Source organism: Patella vulgata, chromosome 2 (assembly GCF_932274485.2).
Source record: "Patella vulgata chromosome 2, xgPatVulg1.2, whole genome shotgun sequence".
NCBI lineage: Eukaryota > Metazoa > Mollusca > Gastropoda > Patellidae > Patella > Patella vulgata.
Window position 1 is genome coordinate 24,541,148 of NC_065880.2, and position 27,084 is coordinate 24,568,231.

At 35.9% G+C, this 27,084-nt stretch overlaps 2 protein-coding genes across 3 annotated transcripts; both read left to right on the top strand.

Moving 5' to 3' along the window:
• The first annotated feature begins 79 nt into the window (after positions 1-79).
• Positions 80-1,841, top strand: LOC126810793 (phytanoyl-CoA dioxygenase, peroxisomal). Its single transcript, XM_050536070.2, has one exon. It carries the CDS (start codon positions 246-248, stop codon positions 1,236-1,238), a length of 993 nt encoding a protein of 330 aa, XP_050392027.1. The 5' UTR covers positions 80-245; the 3' UTR covers positions 1,239-1,841.
• Positions 1,842-2,570: 729 nt separating this feature from the next.
• Positions 2,571-25,555, top strand: LOC126810796 (aquaporin-8). Of its 2 annotated transcripts, none has more exons than XM_050536075.2 (5): positions 2,571-3,042; positions 11,459-11,585; positions 12,810-13,021; positions 13,632-13,778; positions 23,816-25,555. In XM_050536075.2, exons 1-5 carry the CDS (start codon positions 2,798-2,800, stop codon positions 23,862-23,864), a joined length of 780 nt encoding a protein of 259 aa, XP_050392032.1. In that variant the 5' UTR covers positions 2,571-2,797; the 3' UTR covers positions 23,865-25,555. The 2 variants fall into 2 exon arrangements, with proteins under 2 accessions (XP_050392032.1, XP_050392031.1); XM_050536074.2 differs by lacking the exon at positions 2,571-3,042 and adding an exon at positions 5,709-6,156.
• Positions 25,556-27,084: the final 1,529 nt, after the last annotated feature.

Consider the following 27,084-nt stretch of genomic DNA (forward strand, 5'->3'; position numbering starts at 1 on the left):
GTTTTGACTTGTATTGCAGCCAATGAGAAAAATCGTTACAATTAAAGGGGAGATAAATCATTTATGAAACAGGGTTAAGGACTAAACCTTTGCACTTTGACCAGTGTTGTGTTTTTCAATGTTAAAGTCCTAGATCATAATAGTAATAGTAAAATAATTATGACTTGTGTTCAGTGTCTGACATTTACGAAATATTAAATCTGTGAACCATCTTGAAATATAGATCTTCAAATCTATTTTAAAAAATGGATCGGTCTGGTAGTGGTACAAAAGTGCAGTTATTGCCAGAGCATAATGGATGTTCTGCAATACAAGAAGCAAGCCCAGATGCATCATTTATTTACACACTAGATAATAACAGATTAAGCATGAAACAGAGACAGTTTTACGAGGACAATGGCTATATCGTTATCAAAAATCTTGTTTCTAATGAAAAATTGGGCATTTACAAAGATAGATTTAAAAGGATTTGTAAAAAAGAAGTGAGTGTGCCAGGAATGCTGATCATGAAAGATGTTGCTGTAACGTCATCAGAGTATGTTCCAGGAGAAAAGGCTGTAGCAAAGATCCAGGACATTGTATTGGATGAGATTTTGTTTGGTTATTGCTGTTTACCAGAGTTAATAGATTATGTTGAATGTTTTACTGGACCTGACATTGATGCTAGACACACCATGCTGATTAACAAACCTCCAGATACAGGGAGTAAATCATCAAGACATCCTATGCACCAAGATTTACACTACTTTCCTTTCCGACCTGCTAACAGAATCGTTTGTGCTTGGACAGCAATGGTGAACGTTACCAAAGAAAATGGCTGTTTGGTAGTCGTACCAGGAACACATAAAGAAAAGTTGTTACCCCATTGTTTTCCAGACTGGGAAAATGGTGTCAACAAAATGTACCATGGGATACAGAACTATGACTTAAACCAACCAAGAGTTCATCTAGAAATGGAGCCAGGCGATACAGTATTCTTTCATCCAATTTTAATACATGGATCGGGTGTAAATAGAACACAGGAATTTCGAAAGGCAATATCCTGTCATTTTGCAAGTAGTACCTGTGCTTACATTGATGTTGCAGGCTCAACACAAGAAAATATTGCTGATGAGGTGATTGAAATAGCCAAAAAACGTCTTGGAAGGAAAGTTGATATTTCATATGAAGACATATGGGAATTCAGGAATCGTGCAGTAAGAAGAAAAGCTCCTATATCTCCCATAAGTCGTTTATGAGACAAATAGTAATAGTATATACATGAACTTAAAGGTTTTTGAGAAATAATTTTAAGCATTGTTCAAATATGCAAGCTTATATCTCAAAAGTCAAAAATATTTACTGTTTTAATGAAAAGACTTTATTCCCATGTACGGAACATCCAAATGTAAAACCTTCATGAAAGGAAAATCAAACTTTGTTTGTTTGAATACTCTATATTTAAAATGACTAAAACTATTTGATTTACAGGGAAAAAAATTGTCAACTTCAACAGATTTAATATGTTGCTTACTTTTGTTGGGTTATTATCTGTCTTCATGGAAAAGCCAGTGCTGTGATAACTGATTCTGTGTTCCATTGTCAACACTGTTAAAAAAGTACTGGTAAACAAGACAGCATCTGTGTTATCTTTCCAATTGTATATCAACCCCATTCAAGTGAAAGATTTACCTTTAAGACATAGTCTGGGATGTTTGGGCTTTAATTTGAAAATGATTTTCAGTCATAAATTATTTATTTATGTATTTAGAATAATGAAATTAATGTGTATATATATTTATTTATTTAATAAAACAAGCTTACAATATTCAAATGAATGAATGAATAAATGAATAACAGAATTTTGAATATTTATAAATGTTAGCCCATATTTCTGGAAATACAAAAAAATTAATTAATACTGGCAAATATTTTCCAGTAGTAAATACTGGGGATAGAGAAATAACATATGCAAAAATCATTATATCAATCCTGTTATTGAAAACAACTAAAATTCATACCAGTAGTGAAAAGGGAAGACGGCCCGTGAATAAAATTGAGATGTATTCTAGTGAATACACATATTCTAGTGAATACACATATCTTATCAGTGTTGTTTAACTCGCGGACGTTCCAGGAACATGCGGTAATTACAGAACAGTGCATGTAGGACCGGGAATTGACGGCACCAGTAGTTATGAAATACACACATATTCACCATTAAATATGGGTCATCAGGAGGCGAGGGAATACATACAGGGGAATAAACATTATATTTACATATTGGTTAATATACACCAGTATATGTGGGTCAGTGGGCGAGGGAATACACATTATTACTATTAGTTCATACAATACACGCTGGTTAATATGTATACACCATTATACGTGGGTTAGTCGTACAGATATCTCACAGAAGAAGATTGAACAGTAAATTTTGCAAAAGTAAACAATTCTGCTATGAAACGTTCGCCATTGTAAACGTCATGAACAGAGTATTGTTTTTTTTTAATTATCTATTTTTGCTTCGTACGTGTTTGGCGATAACGTGAATTTTAGCGAGTGCAACTAAATCGATAGTCTGAAAACGATTGGTTCATTTTTGTCCACCCTTATCACAAGCGACTGGTACAGAAGGGGGCGTTTTTAAACTTAGAACACGTGCCTTGCAAAATTGTCAACATCATACCTGATTTGCCGTTTAAGTGACCCCTCACGTGCTATCACCTTGTAGAGTTGTAAATAAGAATCGATTTCTTGTGTACGTGGGAAGAGAACTGTGAGAACAATTCCTTACATAAGTTTACAAAGGGAAATAATGTCGTCTGAAAGTGATCCACTATTAATCCAGGGTGATGATGGTCGTCCCGGTAATTTCTATGAGGAATTTATCCAACCATGCCTAGCCGAGTTAGTAGCAGTAACATTGTTTGTGTTTGTTGGAACCATGGCGGTCTATGATACCGTATCACCGACACCAGACACCCCTGCATCAGCAGTGGCAGTGGCTCTTGCACACGGACTGACCATAGCTATTTTGGTAGCCGTAACCGGCCCGATCAGGTTGGGTTTTTACATACTTCTTTTATTAATTGAATATATTAATACAATGTACACATTTTATGGATGATATGAATTGCTTGATAAAAGACGATATTATCCACGTCGAAACGTTGCATAATAATAAATTCAGTAACTGTAGCCATAAAAGTTGTACCGTGTGATTATAGATACGTTAGTTTTCTTCTTTTTATATCGGATATGGTTGTGATTTTGAACAAATTGAAACACGGTCGCCATATAATAATTTTATTTAAAAATGGATAATCGAGACATTTTTAATTATCGTAACAACGGCATAGCATTGAAAATCGATACGCTATTCTTCATTCAAACCGCCACAATTTCGCTCAGAATGAATAAGTAATTCGACTGAAATTGTCAATATATCCCCTTTTTACTATATATTTTACTATTATAGCGAGAGCTGCCAGCTCTTTGGTCCAAATCTTACATAATGCATCTAATTACGGCTTTTGGGTTGGTATTTTATGAATAGACCAAATAGGCTATATAATAATACTGCCTGCGATGTGGTGTATTAGTAAACGGAAAGTTAAAGTGCACGGTATGATTGTAACGTTGTAAAGGCCGAGGAGTCATTTGATATTAAAAATGAGTGTTATATAAGTCCGTGACCCGCATTTTTATGAAATTATGTTTCGCATGCAATCACATTATTTTTCTACGCACGCGTTATAACCATTGATGAAATAAGGTTTAACATCTTGCTTTCTATAATTGAGATAGTTAGAAGATATTGCTATAAATCATTGAAATAAGGGGCTGCAGACAACCTTGTATATAAAAAAAACTGAAAGAGATAATTATATTTGGGACAAGTCATGTGATAAAATCTCAAAGGCACCAGACTCTCAATGATAAGTTAAAATTATGAACCAAATAGCCTTTTCTATTATAACTATAAAGTATGATTTGTCATAATGATTTATTTAGTGCACCATGCAGTTTGATATTCACTGGATTTTTCGTTTATTATCTTTCAAATCATTTAATTATCAATCCAAGTCGTCACTTTCTTTTGATCAAAATGAAAGCGGTTTAGTCCCTTTAAGTTCTAGTCTGTCATGTATGTAAGGGGCTTTTACACACTGACATGAAGTACATGTATTAGAAAAATAAAGTATATCTGGATAAAACATATTTCATAATTAGTGTGAATGAATATATAAAATGATTAAAAGGCACCATTCTGCCCGGACCTGTTCACACGTTGTGTAAACATTGCACGAGGTATATAATAAGAAGAAGCCTTCGCAATTCCTATGTGAAATAGATTGGGACTTTTACTTACAATTTCTTTATAAGATAACATTTCGGTCATAAATTAATTATTTGTGTATTCAGAATATTGAATTACTGTATATACCAAAACTTTATTTATTTATTTAAAATAACTATTCTGCTTTGTTTTTGTTTTAAGTAGCTATAAAGTCTCTTACTCAATATCATCCAAAATCTTCGACATTGAAAACACGATTTATTTGTCGGTTTAAATCAACATTGATGTTGTGATCTTACCGGGAAAAGATGGCCTTCTGATATCCAATATTTAAGACAAAATAAACATTTTACAATTGGTACACGAATCGTGTACCATAATGCGTTTCAGTGCTATTTGTAATAAGGGGCTCGAAAAACGAGGCTAGGCGTATTCCACAAGTCTTGTCAAACGGTGACGCTATATTCTTATCTGGAGAGCAAGCCCAATAAATAATATTGGCGTAGACGGGGATAACCAGACGCTAGAGATTGAAATTCGATGGATAATACTGGCGTATTTCGCCGAACCTAACTGATTAAAAATTACAGTAAAAACAGAAACGTTTGAATGTAAATCAATTTATATACATTCATATTGCATGCGTTGCGACCCATTTGTGTCAATTTCTAGGTCCCAAATATAAATATTAGCGACTTAGCTCCTTTAATCTAGAATGAATGAATGAATAATGAATATGAAAGTAAATAGTGCATTTGCCAATTAATGCATATATATCTGGCATTTAAAACAAAATAGGATTTCAATATTATTGTTAATCCTAGTGTATATTCCTGGAAACAAAAAAAAAACCAACAAAAAACAGACTATATTGTTTAATAAAAATACACACACATTGCACCAGTTTAATCAATACTGGCAAATGTTTTTCAATAGTTCGTATAGGGGTATAGAAATTATATTATATTATTATTAAACATTATATTTTATAGGCCTACAAGCAAATATTCACTTTAGCAAGGAAAAGGGGAGGGGGGATACGGGACCGTGAAGAACATTTAGAGGCACTGCAGTTATACTATAATACATACGGGTCAGCTTGCATGTGGAATCGGGAATCGACACACGTGAATAACCATTATGTAAGTCATTATAGGCTAGTGAATTGGCCTATAAACATTATATTATATACTATAAGTAGTTATACCAGTATATGTGGGTCAGTAGTACAGTTATCACACAGCCAAATATCGAACTGTAAACACGAAACTTTCACCATTTAAATTCAATGTCATGGACAAGGTATTTTTTTTTTTTTTATCTATTTAGCGTAAACGTTTAACTTTTTTTTAGCGAGTGAACATATTGTTCCGTCTCGTGCAACTAAATCGATAGTATCAGGAAACAATTGTTCATTTTTACCGGCTTACTGGTAAAGAAGGGGCGTTATTAAAGTAAGCACATGGCCCTGTAAACATGTCAACATCATATTGGATTTGACGTTTGTGATGGCTCACGTGCTATCGCCCCGTAGGAGGGTTATATAAAGAAGAACCGCTGACGACACATAACGCGGTAAGAACTGTGAGAACAATTCGTTACAGGAGTTTGCAAAGGGAAATAATGTCGTCTGAAAGAGATCCACTAGTACTTCAGGGCGATTCTGGTAAAAACCGTCCCGGTAATTTCTATGAGGAATTCATCCAACCATGCCTAGCTGAGTTAGTAGCAGTAACATTGTTTGTGTTTGTTGGAACCATGTCGGTCTATGATACCGTATCACCGACACCAGACACCCCTGCATCAGCAGTGGCAGTGGCTCTTGCACACGGACTAGCCATAGCTGCTTTGGTAGTCGTAATTGGCCCTATCAGGTAGGGATTATAAAGACTTCTTTGATAGGCATTTAGTTTAAATTGAACAAATTAACACAAGGTACAGTTTTTATGGATGATATCATTTGCTTGATAAAATACGAGATTATCCTCCTCGAAACGTTGCATATATAGCATGCACATTATAATAATTAAGCTATATAGTAACAAATGCTGTGTATCCATAAAATTGTACCGTGTGATTATGAACATTTTTTTTTTGTATAATTTTTCATGTTAAACCTTAATACATTTTTAACAAGAGTTTACGTAGTAGAACTGATACAGTAATAAACAGTTAACCACACCATACGTGACCTCAGTCGTGGGGGAACAGTCATGTGATATAAATAATATTCTTATATAAGTCCATGACCCGCATTATATATGGTAATTGTTGCATATGCAGCCTGCATTAATCAATGATGAAACACTTTTGATATTGTTAATCATATTAGATATTGCTAAATTTTTGAATTAGCAGGCCAAGACAACCTTCTATTATATACATAAACCATGGAAGAGATAATTATATTAGGGACAAGTCATGTGATAAAATCTCACGTTATCCTCTTAAATAACAATCCCCCCCCCCCCCGATGATGGGATTAAGTTATAAACCAAATAACCTTTTCTATTATAACTAGGATATAAAATATATAGTTTGTCATAACTAGTTATATTCATTGGATTCTTTTATTTTACAATAAGGTCTATGCTTTAATAAACAAACTAAATTGAATCTTGAGTATATCAGAAGCACGGCAACAGCGCGTATGGGTGGGTGGGACTCCTCCAGAATGATTTTTAATTTAGACGCCAACAATTAGGTTTTTCTTTTGCCATTCCAACCCGCAATTAACTAGGAAGGTCCAATAAAGTCTTATTATGATATGTGGCTGCCAAAGGGTGTCAAAGGGTATGCCCCCCCCCCCCACAAAATCTTTGAAAATTAGAAAACTGCAATCGAATTTTCCTGGCATTCTACTTCTACAGAAACTAGAAAATGAGGTCAAAAGGGAAACCCGTAAAAGCTCCTATAGCCTTAGCCTTATTCATGTGGCTTTACAACCGAGATCTCACTCTGTGCCCATCTGAATTCGAGATTTTGTGGGTAATAAATTAAATGGCCGAAAAGATTCCCTATTAGATCCCTTGGAACCATGGCTGGGGATGTTGGTCAAAGGGTAGAAAATCTATGAAAATTAGAATGCTGCAATGTGCAAACCCATTTTCCTGCTATTTCAGCCTTTCACTATAACATGGCCGTCTGCTGGAAAAAATCTGATTGTCCGAATGTTAGAGGCCAATTGCCTCCCCCTGCCACCCCCACCCCCCTCAGAATCAGAATGTATGCCTAAGAGTGTTCTTGTTTGGGATATTGTCCACCTTTTGAGTTCGCAGGGGGTTCTCTATTTATGATTCTGTCAAAAAAAGTCAATTAAAGATGCCTTATTTAATAGCTAAATCTGCCTACTGCAGGTGTTTATGTTGGCTTCAAATATTATAATATCAACTATTATTTAGACAATTATTCACATGACAAGCCTATAATCAACTCTCTAGACTATAGGATGGGCCGAGATTTAAATGGAATCTCCATTTAATAATTTAATTTAAAAATAGACAATCTAGACTTAGTCTCAATTGTCAAGTACCGTTGCTACAATAATAATAAACAATCTATGCCACATTATCAAAGACTGATAACTTCACTCATTATAAAGTAGTTTGAATGAAATTTCTATTTTTTGAACTACTATAGCAGGAACTGCTAGCTCTTGATATAAATCTTAAATAATGCACCTTTAACGTAAATCTAAACTGGTATATACATTTATTACATGGGGATCACGTGGCTAAGTGGGTAAGATGCTGGCTCGCTAGCCAGGAGGTCGGGTGTTCGATCCCTGCATTGGCCGAGAAAGTTCATCCAGATTTTCCGGCGTGGTTCCTCCTTGTCAGTGATGCCGGACGGAGGGCCTGACAAGGACATCTGTCTAGTCCTTCGGAGGATACGGAAAACCGAGGTCCTGTGTATACATTGGAATGCACGTAAAAGATCCCTTGGCAGTTGGAAATCGTAGTGCCGCTGCCCGGGCAAAATTTCCCTCATAGCACACTGTATGACGTATGCCCGTCTTCATTAGCCCAGCATAGGAGCAGAACAGTAGGACGTTAAACCCCATTTCATTTCATTTCATTTACATTTATTACATCATAAGGTAGTGTCTTGTGACTTTAATATCTGACATCTATACATTATTCATTTTGATGGATAGTCTTGTGATGCATTTCAAAGAGAAAAAAAATTTATATGAAGATATATTTTGGTATTAGTTTCTCAAAGGGGAAACAGATATCTCAACTTCAAATTAAAAGAAATAATAGATGCTATTTTACTTATATAATATGACTGGATAGTCTTGTGATGCATTTCAAAGAGAAAAAAAATTTATATGAAGATATATTTTGGTATTAGTTTCTCAAAGGGGAAACAGATATCTCAACTTCAAATTAAAAGAAATAATAGACGCTATTTTACTTATATAATATGACTGTTATTATAATCTAATGAAGCAAATCTTGGTACAAAGAAACACCTATATATACTATTCAAAAAAAGTAGGGGATATTTGATTTTTAAGTGTTATTAAAGTCACCTAATGAAACTGACGAAGAAACAAATGACAAAATGAAATGAAGTTCACATTCATCGATTTATTCCAAATGATCGTTAGACTAAGTAAGGCACAGACTGACCATTATAAGGGTAAAATGATACCCGGGGTCTAACAGCAAAGTTACCACAGCATCACAACCAAGTCAGTAACGGGTAAATCCTCCTCTGTTTGCCAAACAAGCATTGATCCGACGTGGCATACTCCTAATAAGACATCTAAGGTCATTTTGGTCCAGATTGTCCCATTCCTGTTGCAACGCAGCAGCAAGTTCTTGGACATTGGCAGGACGTTGTTGACGTTGACGTAACCTCTGTCCAAGCATGTCCCAGACATGCTCGATGGGGGAGAGGTCGGGACTCAGTGCTGGCCAAGGTAATGTGGTGATGTTCTGTTGTTGGAGGTAACCTGTAACGATCCTGGCCCATTGACATCTTGCGTTGTCATCCTGGAAGATGAAACGGCGGCCATGACGTCGTGCGAACGGCACAACATGGACTGCCAAGATGTTGTCCCGGTAGTACTGGCCTGTAACACGTCCTGCAACAACATGTAAAGCCGTTCTTCCAGCAACAGTGATGCCTCCCCACACCATAACAGAACCACCCCCAAATCGATCATGTCTGATGATGTTAACGTCTTGGAAGCGCTCGTTTCGACGACGCCCACCCTCCTACGTCTGTCCAAAAAATCAACAGTGAACCTTGACTCATCTGAAAACATCACATTGCTCCAGCGTCGATTATCCCAGTGTTGACGATCCGTACACCAACGACGTCTTGCCTGAATGTGATGATCTCTCAAACAAGGGATCACCCGAGGACGTCGGGCGCGAAGGTGACCCCTATGCAGTCGATTCCGAATCGTCTGGCCACTCACTCTCACACCAGTGTCTGTTTGAAGACGAGCGCTGATCTGATTTGCTGTGATGACACGATTTCTCAAGGCCAAGGTACGATAAATCCATCCTGGGCTTGAGTTGTCGCCCTTGGTCGACCTGAGCGTGGTCTGTCCTGTACAGATTGTGTATCACGGTATCTGGACCATAGCCTGCTTATGACAGACTGAGAAACATTCATCATCCCCGCAACAACCGCCTGTGTTGTGCCGATCTGTAGCATGCCAAGGGCACGTAACCTTTCATTTTGGGTAAGCCGACGCATATCAAAATTTGTTTTCTGGTCACTAAAACAATTAAACTGATGTTTCCACCCTGGAATTCAATGCCACAATGACTGTAACATTCAAAGTCAGAGTCGTGCAAATCTTGGGTTGGACCCCCATGATGATCCCAAGCATCACCTGCATTCCATGCGGTAGCTATTGGTGCGTTTGGGCGTCACATGTAACTGGAAATGTTTCTTCTGTTAGGTTCTATAGTGACTTTTTTCGTAGTCATTTGCATATTTTAGTATTATGCCCCCAAAATCAAATATCCCCTACTTTTTTTGAATAGTATATGTTTATAAGACCACAGCTTTAACAGTTTCAATTCCTTGGCAAAAATGATTTTGAAAACAAAATGTACTTACCGCAGTTGCTCTTCTTAAATATACATTCCCATGAAAGTCTTTATAGGGCAGTCATTTCCAATGACATTATGGCATATATGTGGTATCATGGAAAGTAGAGACACTCAATCTTACTAGAAAAATACTGAATTCCCTGAAAAACAGACATGAGGCGTGCACAGGACAAAAATGAGAGGGTGTCACTAACTGGCAGCCTGACGTAGCCAGCACTTCTTATGTATTAATCTAATGGCTAACGGCTGTGAGAACATTGACAGACTTAAACATCCAGTAGACTCTGCAATTAAATGGCAGAAAAAGAAGAAGTTGGCAGAGGATAATCCAAGGACACTTAGTTTTCAATATTTATTGACAGTCACTAATGACAAATACTAGCTAAAAAATCAATAACGATTAATGCCATGTCACAAAAAAAAGGCTTCTTAAAATGGATTCTTGCAGCATAGAGTAGCTTTCTTTGGATTAAAACATTTTTAGAGGGATTTGAAGTATACTTTTGATAGATAGATAACCGCTGGGTTTGAATATGTTTTTAGTTCAAATATATCACCAAATCACACAGTTTGTACACAAGACGTCATACTTAAAATTTCTTTACTCAAAATATTTGAACATTTCAAATTTAAAAAGAAACATTGCTTGTGCAAGACATTTTATCAAGAATAGGATGAACTTACTTATTTTAGTTTGGTTTGGTTTAGTTTAAAAAATTTGTTTACTGATGTAGTAGAATTATTAATACTTTATTTATCTTGGATGCATAAAGATGGATGTATTAAATCCAGGAACCGCTTTTTAGGCACTTTATCATATCCAGGGTAAGTTTCTCAGCCAACACTGGGATTGGCCCTCCTGGTTGTTGAGCTAAAACCAGAGTTACCAAACTGCCATGGCTTCCCTTAGTATTGAATTTTGCAACTGGAAATGAATGTATGTCTTCATATTAATGGAATGTAATAGGGTTTAACATCCTACAATCCGGCCTAATAAAGATGGGATCTTAATATAAGAATAAAAGAGTGTCTTGATTTCAGTGAGGGTCACATTAATAAAGATGGGATCTTAATATAAGGAATGTCTTGATTTCAGTGGCGGTCACATTAATCCAGCTGTAACTTTTGCAATGGTTTTATTAAGAGAAATGAAACCAGTTTTAGCAGCAGGTTATTTTGTATGCCAAATAATTGGAGCATTACTTGGAGCTGCTTTCACTCGGGTAAGCATTCATTATGGTAACAGAGCACTGATCTGCTTCCAATTTTTCATAAGTGATCTTGTAATGTGTAACATGGTTGTATATTGCTAATGTTCATGTGTATTAGTCGGTTGACCTGCTTTTATAATTGCATTGTTTACATTATTGGGATGAAGAATTCTATTGCATTTCAGTTATTCTCATAAATACTTTTTATCTGCTTAAAGGATTTCAATGAAATGTGTAAGGTACTTTGCCAGGGTGGCATTTATTGAGATTTTTCCGTGTGTAGTGTCTGGGCAGGTGCACTTTTAAGGAGAAAATGTAATAATATTTTTATTCTGGATATCTGAATGGGATTGGGAAAAAGACTTAGCCTATGTAACAACCCTTTACATAAAACTAGAGTTGTTTTTGACTTCTTATAAATTTCAACTAAATTTAGTAGGTTTTTTGATTGGGTGATGATTTAAATAAAGTTAATTGGTCACAAAGGGGAACCCTGAAGGCACAGATTTTTTTTCTCCAAATCTGCTCTATAGATTACATCCAACAATATTCAACCAAATTTTGTTTAAACTATAATATTCATTTTTATGGTTTTTTTTTAAGTATTTGATTGTTTAGACTATAATATTCATTTTTATTGTATTTTTATTGGTTATTTTATTGTCTCTTTGATTTAACCAAGGATATAACATTGATAACAAGAAGATTGTCATCATCATGAAAGTTAAATTTGATTCTATGGAAACACAAAAATTATTAACTCTGAGAAATATCTGATTAGCTAAAAGCACAGGAACTATAATTGATTGATGTATGTACAAAATTTCATTAATATTTTATGAGATATGGGACACCAACATTTATTTCAAATTTGTTTCCAAGGAAAGGTAAAATCTCAATTAGCTAAAGGTACAGCTACTATGGTCTGTTGATGTGTCTTCAAAGTTTGATTAATATAGTTTAAATAGTTTATGAGATAAATCAGGAAGGACAGGCTGAACCCGTTTCAATATCCATCCATCCCTTCCTCCAGTCGTTCACATACTCTTAACTGATTGACAATTAGGGCTTTGAAGTTTGAACCACTTGTTAGATTTAAAGCTTGGGACTTGTTGACAATGGTTTGTATGCTATTTGTGATACTAAATGTGATGTATGTAATTGTATGCTGCTCCCATGGGCATTTTTATGCAATGAAATTTATCTTATCTTATCTGATCTTATCTTATCTTATAGGCTGTAATAGGAGATGTAAAATATAAGCAAATCGGTGGAGGAGCTCACACTTTAGGGGAAGGTGTTGAGCCTGGTCAAGGTATTCTGTGTGAAATCTTACTGACCACTGTACTTATACTCGTCATTCTGCATGTTGCTGTTGATCCAAAAACCCAAAATCCCCTTGCACCTTTGGCTATTGGTTTTGCAGTCACAGTTGACATATTAGCTGGGTAAGTATTTATAATTAGTATTGTAAAATTATTTTTGAAAACTTCATATAAAGATTCCAGGTACAACAATATAATTATTTGTTGTGTTTTTTGGGATGGTGTTGTTATTTAATGTTGGATGAGGTGATGGGATATTGTTGTGACTAATGGGTTTAAAAAGGAGATGGCATACACCATGCTGTGCTATGCTCTACTCTTGTTGTGATTTCCAAATGTCTGGGAACCTTTAACATGCTACCACATGGAAAACACAGCACCTCAGAATTTCGGCCAATTGAAAGACTGGTAAATGCTTTTCCTTCGCAGACTCGATCGCATAAGTCACTTCATCCGTGTATTTTTAGTCCACTCAGTTGTAAATGGATATCAGTAGGATGGTGTATGTAGTTACTAAAAAAAACTGTTGCGCTCTTTGAGCATCATAGATTGGGGCTCTATCTAAGACTAAAGATTTAAGAGGAAATGGGTTAGATTTATCCAAGGGACCATGATTGAAATTTTATCGCGATTTGTGCACAACCGTTGTGGATACACCACATCATAGATACCGGGTATACACGTTATTATATTATTATAATTGAGCAAATGGTCATTGTTTTTAATTTTTCAGTATAAGTGTCACTGGTGCTTCCATGAATCCAGCAAGAAGCTTTGGACCAGCTGTAGTTATCTCTGTGTTAAAATCATTCTGGGATTACCATTATATTTATTGGGTTGGACCATTCCTTGGTTCTGTTTTGGCAGCTTTCATCTACAAGTAAGTATATTATTTGTTGTAATTGTTAGTATGTGTCGTATTCACATTCATCATATGTCCATCCGAGTCCATATCTTATATTAGCTATTGTAGATCCAAATCCATATATTATGATCAACCACTCATCGACACACTTCCGCTGTACAAATGTCTGTCACTGAATAAATGGATTGTCACTCACTCTCTAGTTTCAACTCAATATCGAACTCAAGACTATGATAATGGCGACGAGGATGGGATAAGTTTCATTAACAGCTCTATGAATCTGTTGTTAAACTTTATACGGTAAAAATATGGTCTCAAAAGCAGTATTTTGTGTGTGAAGTCGACGCTCGCTTCGAAGAAATTTCCCGCTCATCCTCAACACTTCTACGTCACAGGTAGATCTACTCTTTGAATATTTAGACACACAAAATGGCCACTGCTTTGCCGCATTTTCCGAATTTTCCTGTCCGCTCCAATGAACAAACTGCTGGTATTAGATGGAAGAAATGGGTAACAAGGTTTGAAAATGTAATGGTGGCAATGGGTATTAAAGATACCAAACGTAAAAGAGCTTTAATGTTATATTATGCAGGCGAAGAAGTAAATACAATATTTGACACTTTACCTGATAGCGGAGATGATTATAAACATTGTAAAGACAGTCTCACAGACTATTTCAACCCACAGAAATATGTTGAATATGATGTTTTCAATTTTCGTCAAGCAAGGCAAGAAAAAGATGAGACAATTGACAGTTTTCACACACGCCTACGTGAATTAGCAGTCAACTGTGATTTTGCCAATGTCGACAGAGAAATCAAGTCTCAATTAATTGCCAAATGTTCATCACAGAAACTCAGACGAACAGCCCTACGAGATCCTGAACTTACACTCTCGAAACTCCTCACGCAAGGTAGAACTGCTGAACAGGCTGAACAACAAATAAGCCGGATGGAAGAAGAGATACGCCCACCCACTCTTTCAAAATTAAATGTCAATAAAATTGGTGATTTTACTCGAAAAAAGCCAAGCTTTCAGAAATTTCGTCAAAAGAAACCAGATGAAGAAAAAAGATCTGGTAGACAGAGAACTCAATCCTGCAATCACTGTGGAGGAAAGTGGCCTCATGATGGTGGCATGCAAAACTGCCCAGCCCGAGGTAAAGAATGTTTAAACTGTGGAATAAGCAATCACTTTGCTAAATGTTGCCGATCTAAAACTGGTATTGGATACAAGTTTCGCAAGCATCAAGGACTGAGACAAAATGGCTACCACAAATCTCAAAGACATCAAGTCAATACCATGCCAAAAAGACATTCCGAAGAAGAAACATCGAGTGAGGATAGTTACCGTATTTTTCGGTGTATAAGGCGCACTTTTTTTACCAGGTATTTTATTTTCTAGAGGGGGTGCGCCTTATACATAGTATTAAGCAAATCTTGGCTTTTCTGTGTGTCAACATCGAGGTCTGAAGTTGATCATATCGACAACAGCAATAAAGATGGCGGCCATTTCCCATACCGATATCCCGTATACCGTTAGTCATAGACGACAGTGGCAACAATATGGGTCAATAGCGGTTTAGTGTTATTAAAATATCTGCAAAGATATCGTAAATAATTAGATGACATATTTTTCTGCTATTCCGACATTCCGATGTCGTCTTTTCTCGTGCAATAAATATGGCGGCCATTTAAGATACGGTATCGGCTTTTCCGTATACCGTTAGTCATATTTCTATTATTCCGGCTTTTCCGTATACCGTTAGTCATAAACGACAGTGCTAACAATATCTGCAAAAATCTCGTTAATATTTCTATTATTCCTGCGTATTTGATGACATATATTTCTGCTAATCCGTTTACCGGTACAGTTAGCCACTGTCGGCAATCCAAACAGTGTGTCGTCAACGGTGATATCAGTCAAGTTGACGAAAAGGCGGGGCTTTCGACAGACAAAGAGTTTTCATTGGCTATTAGAAGGGTAATTTCCATTGAGCACACGCTCATTATACCATAGGCTATGGGTATTGTCTGTTACAATGACAGCGTGTTTTCTTTGAGCAAGACTGTCTTTTAGTAACCGTTTTAAGTTACCGACGGTTTTCATTCAACATGGATTCAGTGATTGGCCCATTGTTATAATTTACCGGTATAGTTAATTATCTACCAGTGAGTTGTTATCGTTTTCTTTATGAAGTCGTTTGTAGTTGACAAAATCATTGTTTCTTTGATTGGTATTAAAAATGCTATTGTATTATTTTACCGGTATAGTTAATTATCTACCAGTGAGTTGTTACCGTTTTCTTTATGAAGTTGTTTGTAGTTGACAAAATCATTGTTTTTTTGATTGGTATTAAAAATGCTATTGTATTATTTTACTGATAGATCTAAATGACTACAATCTGGGTATTGTCATGACGCGTGGAGTGGGCGGGGCAACAGACGCTATCGTTTGATTGTCAGTTGTTTGCATAACTTGGAGTAAACTGGAATTGTTGTTTCTCTTTTACCGGTAGTCTGGATTTAAGTTGTGAGTAACTGATCATGATATATTATTTCTACAGGTATTATTTAATTTGTTTATCATCAAAACCGATTCATTTATCACAGACAATTACTCACGAATTTAACACGATGTAATAGACGGCCATGTTTGTTGTGTTGCGGGACTTGAATGACAATTTCACTACCGTACGAGCAACAGAATTACAGCTGAAAGTTATGCAATAATGCAATTGCGTGTTATAATTAATATAAACAAATGTAACAAAAGCAATTTATTTCATAAAGAAATATAATTATATAAAGCTTGATACGGCTAAATATCGGTAATTATTATAACTGTAAACAATAGAGTTTGACCTAGTTACTGGAGATCGCAGGTGGATTTGAGTCACATATGCTATGGCACGAGTTTCACACGCGCTGGGAAAGGGTGCGCCTAAACCACGCATATTTTTTTTTTCCTGAAACACCTCTGCCAAAGTCTGCCTTATCTACGCATGCGCCTTATACACCGAAAAATACGGTATGTCTATTCTCTCCAGAAGAATCGCTCACAACTCCCAACAACTAGAATCAAAGTTGGAAAGTACCACATTCCAATTAGTTTTATCATAGATACTGGCACTAGTATTGACATCATGGGTAAAAACAGTTATGACAAAATACCTATAGCCCTCCAACCAACAAGTATGAAGATTTTTCCATACGCATCAAAGAAAACAGTTAGTTTACTTGGGAAGTTTGAAACTACTTTGAGAAACCCTGTGAACAACAGAACAACAGACACTACCTTTTATGTTTCTGAATATAGTAATGAATCACTCTTGAGTTTCAAGACTGCACAAAATCTAGGATTGATACAACTACCGGTACCGTCAATCAACAATATCAACTCGATTCCCTTTATTGACAAACTGGTTGATGAATATAGTGACATATTCCAAGGACTTGGAAAACTTAGAGATTATAAAGTTCATCTACACATAGATAATTCTGTTCCTCCAGTCATTCAACCACATCGACGAGTTCCATTTCATCTGCGAACTAGAGTTGAAGATGAAATAAAGAAGTTATTGGATCAAGATATCATTGAGCCAGCTAAAGGTCCTACGCCTTGGATTTCTCCAATCGTGGCTTCACCAAAACCGAAAAATCCATCAGAGTTACGTCTATGTATTGATATGAGAGCACCCAACACAGCTATAGAACGTGAACGACATATCACCCCGACAGTAGATGATTTAATAAATGATCTCCACAATGCCAAAATCTTCTCAAAACTAGATCTCAATCAAGGTTATCATCAACTAGAACTCGATGAGGACTCTAGATATATCACAACCTTCTCGACACACATAGGATTGTTTCGTTATAAACGGTTAAATTTTGGAACAACATCAGCTGCAGAAGTGTTTCAGAATGTCATACGTCAAACTCTAGCGGATATTAAAGGTGCTCGTAATATAAGTGATGACATTATTATATTTGGTGCTACACAAGCTGAACACGATGAAGCTCTACAAGCAACATTCAAACGTCTTCGGGACAAGAACCTGACCCTAAACATCAGAAAATGTGTGTTTAATAAGACCTCACTTGATTTTTATGGTTACCAATTCTCTGCTAATGGTGTTGGTCCTGATCCAAAGAAGATAGCAGAAATCTATAAATTTGATGTTCCTAGAACTATGTCAGAACTCCGAAGTTTTCTTGGTATGGTTAGTTATTGTTCCCGTTTTATACCTGACTACTCAACCATATCTGCTCCACTCAGGAAACTCACTTGCAAGAAAACTAAATGGTGTTGGACTGATGAATGTCAACATGCATTCATATCTCTAAAGGAAATGCTACTTGATGCCAAGACTATTGCTTACTTCAATCCCAAACATATCACTGAAGTAATTGCTGATGCTAGCCCAGTCGGTCTTGCTGCTATACTAACTCAACGAGAAACACTTGATAGTCCTCCTAAAGTTGTTGCTTATGCTTCTCGAGCTCTTACCTCAGTTGAACAAAGATATTCACAAACAGAACGCGAAGCATTAAGTCTAGTATGGGCCTGTGAACACTATCACGTTTTTCTATATGGCTCCAGCTTTAATCTAATTACGGATCATAAGCCATTAGAGTGTATCTTTAGTAACCCTCTCTCAAAACCCCCTGCACGAATTCAGAGATGGGCTCTGCGTCTCCAAGATTATGACTTTCAAGTCATTTACATGAAAGGTGAAGATAATCCTGCTGATTTCCTCTCACGTCACCCCAATCCGTCTCAAAATTCACTTCGTGAATCGTCAAAGTGTGAGAAGTACATAAACTATGTTATTTCATCTGCTCTTCCCACTGCTATGACAACACAAGAAGTGATTGATGAAACACAAAAAGACCCAACTTTAAAACTCATCTCACAAACAATCCAGGATAATAGATGGTATAACATTACAGAGTGTGCTACAGAATTAGGGGCTGATATAGACTCTATCAGATCATTCAAGAAAATTCACCAAGAACTCTCATTAGCCACTAATGATATTGTATTACGTGGTGAACGAATCATCATACCAAAAAGTCTACAACAAAAAGTTGTTAACCTAGCTCACGAAGGACACCAAGGAGTTACACGAACCAAACAATTACTTCGCGAAAAAGTATGGTTCCCTGGTATTGATCATCTGGTACAGACTCAAATTGACTCTTGTATTGCATGTCAAGCCAACACAAGTAAAGTACATCCGGAACCATTAGTGATGTCTGAACTTCCAGATGGACCCTGGTGTAATGTTTCTATTGACTTTTGTGGACCGTTTCCAAATGGATATTATTTGTTTGTGATTATTGATGACTATTCTCGTTTTCCCATAGTTGAAACAGTAAAATCCACATCTGCAGATTCTATAATTCCTTTGTTAGATAAAATATTTTCTGAATTTGGAATACCACAAATTGTGAAAAGTGATAATGGACCGCCTTTTCAAGGTCAAGAATTTGCTAATTTTGCTCAGTATCTTGGATTCAAACATCAGAAAATCACACCTCTTTGGCCTCAAGCCAATGCGGAAGCTGAAAGACTGATGCAACCTTTGTGTAAGGCTATCCGATCAGCAATTGTCGAACGTAAAAGTTGGAAACAAGAACTGTTCACATTTTTGCGTAATTATCGTGCTACACCGCATCCGACAACTAATCACACACCAGCTGATCTGATGTTTGATCGTCCAATTCGAACAAAACTTCCAGAAGTTCGTAGTAAAGAACCTCCAGCTAACGTCAAGGCACATGATCAATCTCAGAAATCTAAAATGAAAGATTATGCTGACAAAAAACGATCTGCTAAGAATCACACAATCTCAGAAGGTGATACTGTTTTGATTCGTCAGTCAAAGAAAGACAAATTCTCCACTGTTTTTAATCCTAAACCTTACAAAGTTAAATCAGTAAAAGGAAGTATGATTACTGCTAAAAGACATGATCATCATATTACTCGTAATAGCTCATTTTTTAAAGTCATTCCGAAAGACAGATATAATTCTTCTGAAGAAGATGAGGAGGATACTGATGATCAAGATATAGTTGATAACGACCCAGATCTAAACCGTGATCCAATTAATCAACATAGATCTAGATATCCCCACCATAATAGAAGACCACCAAGATGTTTGATTGATGAGATGTAAACTAAAACATTGAACTTTTTATTTAATTTCTTGTTAAGGTTATAATGTTAAGTTGTGTATAGCGAGAAATATCATTGAGGATGATAGTTATGAACATTGTAAATTAACAATTACTGTAATGGTAATTCTAAGTGTTAAAGTAAATGGACTTTTAAAAGTTTCGAAGGTTGAAATTTAAATTTTAGTTTTCCAGTTTTATAATAATATCTTAAAGACAGTCACCACATTTTTTATTCAATTTGGGGAGGATTGTCGTATTCACATGTCCATCCGAGTCCATATCTTATATTAGCTATTGTAGATCCAAATCCATATATTATGATCAACCACTCATCGACACACTTCCGCTGTACAAATGTCTGTCACTGAATAAATGGATTGTCACTCACTCTCTAGTTTCAACTCAATATCGAACTCAAGACTATGATAGTATGTTTATGTAACGTCTGCTTCCACTGAGGGGGGGGTTGGATGGCCAAATGGTTAGCACGTGCGCGCTCTCTATCATAAGACCTGTCATTGAGTCAACTGGCGTGGTTTCTAATCCCCAGTTGTACGTGACAAAGAGTAGGGTCGCCTGCCCAACCTCGTGAGTTTTCTCCGGGTCCTCCATTTTCCTCCCACTGCTAAGGACCCCTACGCGCAAGCAAATTATTGAAATAAAATTAAACCATATGTTAGTCCCGAAATGACCTAGTTTGTGTCGAGTGGACGTTAAACCCTATTTCTCTCTCTCGCGACCACTGAGATCTTATTGCAGACACTAAAATTTGTGTATGTTATTATTTACAAACAAGAGATGTAACAGAATTAAAGGATTAACAAATTAATGTGAGAATCTATAAAAATCTGATATAAAAACAACAAAATAGGTCATGACAGGGTGGTGCAACTCTTCCTTGGTGCTTTTTGGCACATCTGGTTCCTGGTCAATTTTTCCTTATATCTTTAGTTTTTTGTCATTGTTGATCGTTGGCTGGATTATTCATTCCTTTTTGAAGGAAGAATTCAATGCCCAAAAAGAGAGAAAGATAAAGAGCAGGGGGCAGTTTCACAAAAGTTCGTAACTTTAAGAAAAGAAACTATGTTAAGAAAAACTTACGAAAATGATACAAATTATTTACGTCGGTTTCACAAAGGCCGGCGTAAGTGTTTTCTTAACTTTTTCTTGTATCTTTTTTCATAAATACGTCACGAATGGTCGTGACGTCATGTTGCGTCACTTCATTCACACTTTTGTAAACATTCTTACGGTCTGAATGTTGATTTGATCCTTACATTTTGAAACATAAACGATGAAATGATATATTCCTTATATATATGCTAAGCTTTAGCCGTGTATTTATGAATAAAATGCTATTTTCATGCCTTTTGTTTACTTGTTTTTGTTTGCTACGTCATATCGCGTGACATAGTAGCAGTCTGCCAAAAGCCGATATGGAGCCTAAAAAGCGTAAAAACAAAATCGGTCTTTGCCGCGAGAGCCCTACTAGGCCTACAGGACCTAGTAGTAGTAATACTGGACCTAATAGTAATACCGGGCTACTGAGATTATTTTTCCTGGGCTCCTGTTTGTGATAAATTAAATTAAATACTATGTTGTAGTGTAAATGCTGGCTTACAACCGAAGGCCCACAAGGTCTTAGGCTTCAGTCTGAGCCTGCCAAGCCTATATTGGCATACCGGTACTTTAGTGGACAAATCCGACCCTGTCCATAAAACTTAAAAGGCAGTTACTGTATAGACACTGATGGTACGCTAACCCCATGTGCCATCAGCAATGAGTTTTTGGAAGCTACTTGTGGGCGTGGCATAGTAGCCTATCATAATGCAATCAGGACTTGTACAGATGACAAGGATTTCCATTGGTAAGTTGCGGTTTCGATATCATCATTAATACAGTTAATAACATGTAATATACTGGTCCGATCAAGTCTGTACTGCGAAACTAACTCCTCGTCTGTATGGGTGTCGTGAGGGTTTAATCTATCCCCGAATATTCTCTCTCGTCGAAGTTGCCAAGCCGCATAAAGTAACAAGACGACCATTTTGTCAAAGATACGTACAAATTTCTAACTTACCACAAGGTTAGAGTTGCGTAGACTTTACGATAAAAGTTACGAATTTCATAAGTTAAGAATTTTAGTGAAATATGATTTTTACTAAGTTTACGTTACGAAAAACTTACGCAAACTTTTCATCGTAAGTTGCTTTGTGAAACTGCCCCCAGTATTTTATCTTAAGTGGTTGGTTTTTAGATTTGTCTAAAATGGCTTCAGGGCATGGGTGGGGCAAAGGATAGCAAAAAGAAAGATAGGTTGCCACACAACAATAGATATGCCCACAGCAGCAAAGTTGTCCAAGCATTCCACAAGGGTTGTTGCATATTTTTTTCTTTTGTTGGTAAAAAAGGATTTACAAGATGACACTAAAAATTTATTAAGAGTATCAATCCATTAAATAATTATCATTAGGATTTCTTTAACTTCTAGTTCTGCAGCATGCTGACACTTTGCTTCATCTCAAGACCTTAAACACTGTGTATAATTTTAAAGTCAATCGGATGATAACTTTTGTCTGAGTGACGATATGATTTACAACATCTTATAAAAACTGTTGAAAATATGTCTCTGTCTCAGATCATAAATGCTGCATATGAATTTAAAGTCAATCAGATGAGAACTTTGGTTACAAGTGTGTCCACAGGATTTTGCAAAGTGATTAAGGGCCATAACTCTGGCAGTAATTAATCATAAGATATCATTGAAAATCACTAGGCTTCTTCGTCTCATGACCTTGACCACTGTGTACAAATCAGATGATAACTTTTGTCTCTAGGGCGTCCACAAGTCAATCGGATGATAAGTGTAGCCTCTATAGCATCAGCAAGATCTTTTCAAAGTGATCAAGGGCCATAACTCCGGAAATAATCATTGGAAAATCAATAGGGTTCTTTGTCTCATGACCATAAACAGTTTATTTAAGTCAATCGGATAATAAATTTGGCCTCTAGAGCATCTACAAGATTTTGCAAAAGGACTGACAGGGGCGACAACAATATAATGACAGGGGCGTATAAAAATCTGTCTGAATTCCCCATGTCATTGATATAAAACAACTTCTTTACAGGTTTATAAGTACAAGTCTCAGTGGTTCCCATGGAAATAAGTATAAAACAGGAATTCTCTGTATCTGGTTAATATTGTTTGTGAAATATATAAATATCCCACCAATAATGTTATGATTGTAAAATCTATCTAATACTCAATGATGTATATTATTGTGATTTCATAATATACAAGGCAAGGGGTGGTTTCTAATTGCCTCGTGATTCAAAGAGAATTTTTTTTTAATGAACTGTGTTAGGAATCTGACAAAGAAAAACCTAGTAATGGGTATCACAGCAATCATTAATCCAATGTTTTATGGACCATTTCACACAATGAATGGTAGTTCTCCAGCATTAAAGTTCTCCTTAGTATACTTGGAGGTTGACCCTTCACTGATACAGATTTCATTTAGGCGTGTGTTACAAATGAAATAATTATTTCCACTGCATTGGTAAGTGAAACAGAAAAAGGGGTGTTATGTGTTTGTATGTGAGTGTGTATGTGGAAAAGGGGAGTGGGGAGATCTGGATGTGGCAGATATTCCCTTAATATTTTTTGTGGAATCTGTTACTTTTACATATTTTTCTGACGTAACTTCATCCTTTTTCTATGCATGTATATTGTAGTCACCAAAGTTCATTGGTCTGTCCACAATATTTTGTAAACTGCACAACTCAGTGACAGACCTTTAGACCATGCACTTCTCCCCTGAGATTCTCCTTGTTATGTATTCATTTTTAAATCCATTTTTTTTTCAGGTTTATAACAGCTGATAAAAGCAAAAGATTGATTTTCAAAAATAACTAATAAAAATGAACTGACCTTAATCAACCTCAGTACCTGTTACATGATGCCATGTCAGATGTTAATGCACAGCACTGAGGAAAGCATTACGAGCATATCAAATTTTTGATTATTTTGTTTTTCCATTGAACTTGTTTATTCAAGTGTTTTAGGAGATTAAAAATGATTATGGGTAGACATTAGCAGTATATTGTGTTATATTATATATAGTTATGGATGAATTCTTTGTTATTGGTTTTAGGTATAATAATTTTAAGGCATCAAAATATTTTACTTTTTATTAAAGGGGAAGTGCCCGATTTCAAAGGCCACAGTCAATAAATGTGGTTTTATTTATGTAAATCAAAAACCAAAAGGTGACAATATATCATGTTTACCTATACTAACTTATGCTAAAATATTTTAAGGATGCAAGCATTTCATTGGTTGAGAGTTAAAATCCTAATACAAATTTTAGCTTTTAGCCAATGAAAGGGCTGAATTCTTAAAATATTTTAGTTTTTGTTTTTGTGAATAAGGCCCCAGGCTATTAGAAAATGATCAGTGTATGTACTTTAAATAAAACTAGGTTATGTAAATCTTTTAAGGATTTTTAATTTTCAGTTGTCTGGGTTACTTGATAATCATAACAATCATATTTGTCAAGTAGATAGAGATGGTTATCCAAGTGCTCACACAGCAAGAAATTTGGGGACTTATGGTTAAATCCTAAATGGTAACTGAAAGTTTTTTAAAAAAAAATATCACAGAGCTTCAGACAGTTGTAATGAACTAGGATTAAGTCTTTCAACCTGAATTAAACCATTCTATTCACTAAAATATGGCTTCCCCCCTTTAATAAATAATAGTTATTTTATTGTTAGGCCATACAAAAACAAAATATTCTGGTTCTTAGACAATCCTTATTAAAAATCTGATGCAGAAGAAAGGTTTTTATTTTTGTGTTTTTATTTTGTCAAAGGATTGCTACTGGACTAAATGACTTCTCATAAACTTGGCGGGAGCCACATTGGTTAAGTGTGTAAGACGCTGGCTCGCTAGCCTGGAGGTCACATGTTCGATCCCAACATTGGCCAAGAAATTCATCAGGATTTTTCGGGTTGGCTTCTCCTTGTCAGTGTTGCAGAACAGAGGGACTGATAAGGACAGCTGTCTAGTCGTTTGGAGTGCACGTAAATGATCCCTTGGTAGTTGGAATTCGATATAAGAGTAGGCCATAGTGCTGCTGCCCGGGCAAAATTTTCCTCATAGCACACTGTATTGCGTATGATCGTCTGCATTAGCCAAGTCGGAACAGAACAGTAGGACGCTAAACCCCATTTAATTTCATAAGCATGGCATTTCTACCCAAGCTGCTACATTTATCTCATCATGTTGTTTAACAGGAATGTATGATTATCAAGTATCATTTATGATTGTCAGTATCAGAGTTGTGTATTTGATAAATGCGCCTATGCCACATGTCAGGATTTGTTCAAATATATTTTAGAGCTACTTCCTGTAACAGGGTAAAACATTAACTGTGGTAATTAATGAGACACAGATTTTATCTGATAACCAGAAATTTGTTTATATATGACCTCATATATATATATATATACTTATTTACAAGATTCATGTTGAATCTATAAAACAGTATTCATCTTATTGATATATAGGTATCTATTTTTTAATAATAAATTTATATAATATAATTTTTGTTCTTATTTAGTAAGAAATTACTTCACAATGTTTTAAAATATTTTAATTAATGTTGAAGTTTCTTTGAAATTATGTGACTTCAGGGTTCCGTTTCACAAAGCACATCTAAAGGTGGGCTTATGTTGATTACATAAGCAACTGAGGACAACTGAGAGAAACTGAATTCAGAGCACTCATGTCGACTCAAAACTAATACCGATTACACTTAACATGTGACTATTAATTTATTCATCATGTGATTAACAAAATGTTGAATACCTTAGAAGAAGCACCCCAAAGGCATGGTTAGTCTTGCCACAATTCTATTAATACAGTATTGCTGACGCAATCAACATTTGAAAAGTAAGTGTCTTTGTTTGCTTCCATTTTGCTTATTTATAAAGTCACATGACACACAACTGTTATCATGTGATGTTATTTCCATGGAAACAAGTTGATGCCAGTTGTAAGAATGCTCATGTCAACGGCAACTAGTTGCTGCTAGTTGAAACAAGTTGCAGAAAGTTAAACATGGGCAACTGGCTCATTTGAAGCCAGTTTCTCTCTGTTGTAAGGTTGACATAAACCCCCCCTTTACACACTTCCTCACATGTAGTGTAGCAATATTCTGGGTCAACGGCAGCAAATCGAACCTGTAACACTATCCTTTCTGTTGATCCTGTTTCACAGTTTCAAATCTTTGACTTAAGATTGGTCTTCAATATGGACTTAACGTTGTGTTCTTTTAATACTAAAACTCTGGAACACTGTGTTGTTCTATATACATGTTTATATAACAGTAACACATCACCAATACAAAATGGGAGCCATGGTGACTCAGTAAGACGTTGGTTCACTAACCTGGAGGTCCCATGTTCGAACCCTGTCTTGGCCGAGAAAGTTCATCAGGATCCTCTGGCATTGTTCCTCCATGTCAGTAGTGCAGGACAAGGGATAATATATAGTTATTTGGATGGTACGAAAAACCAAGTTCCTGTGTACACATTGGCGTGCATGTAAAAGATCCCTTGGTAGTTGGAATAGAATAACGAGGTATTATTTATTTGATTGGTCAGTCTGCCAAGAATTTATCTTAATGTCCTAATATAGAAACTGTGTAAACAAAAATATGCACAAATTTGTAAAATTAGGTGTTTGACATTACTGTCTAGCAATTTTCCATTTGTTGGTTTGAGAAACGACACACGAGTCTACATAACTTCCTGTCATTGATGACAGATAATTTCCGTTAGTTTGAAACACAAGTAGTTTACGAATTAGACATAGCTACCATACCACAATTCAGGGTTATTTTCTATCAGTATATGAATATTAGCCTGCAGTTATACTACAGAAGATCGAACATTTTATGAAAACCAAAGTCTCTCACTAGCGCTATAGGCTTGACAGACTGAAGCCTAGGATTTAATTATCCAAGGGGCCTCTGGCCAAGGTGTATAATATTTTCTTTTATGCACTATATATTCCAATCTGATTAAAACACAGATCCTATTTCGTTTCTTTTATAGTTCAACATTTCGTT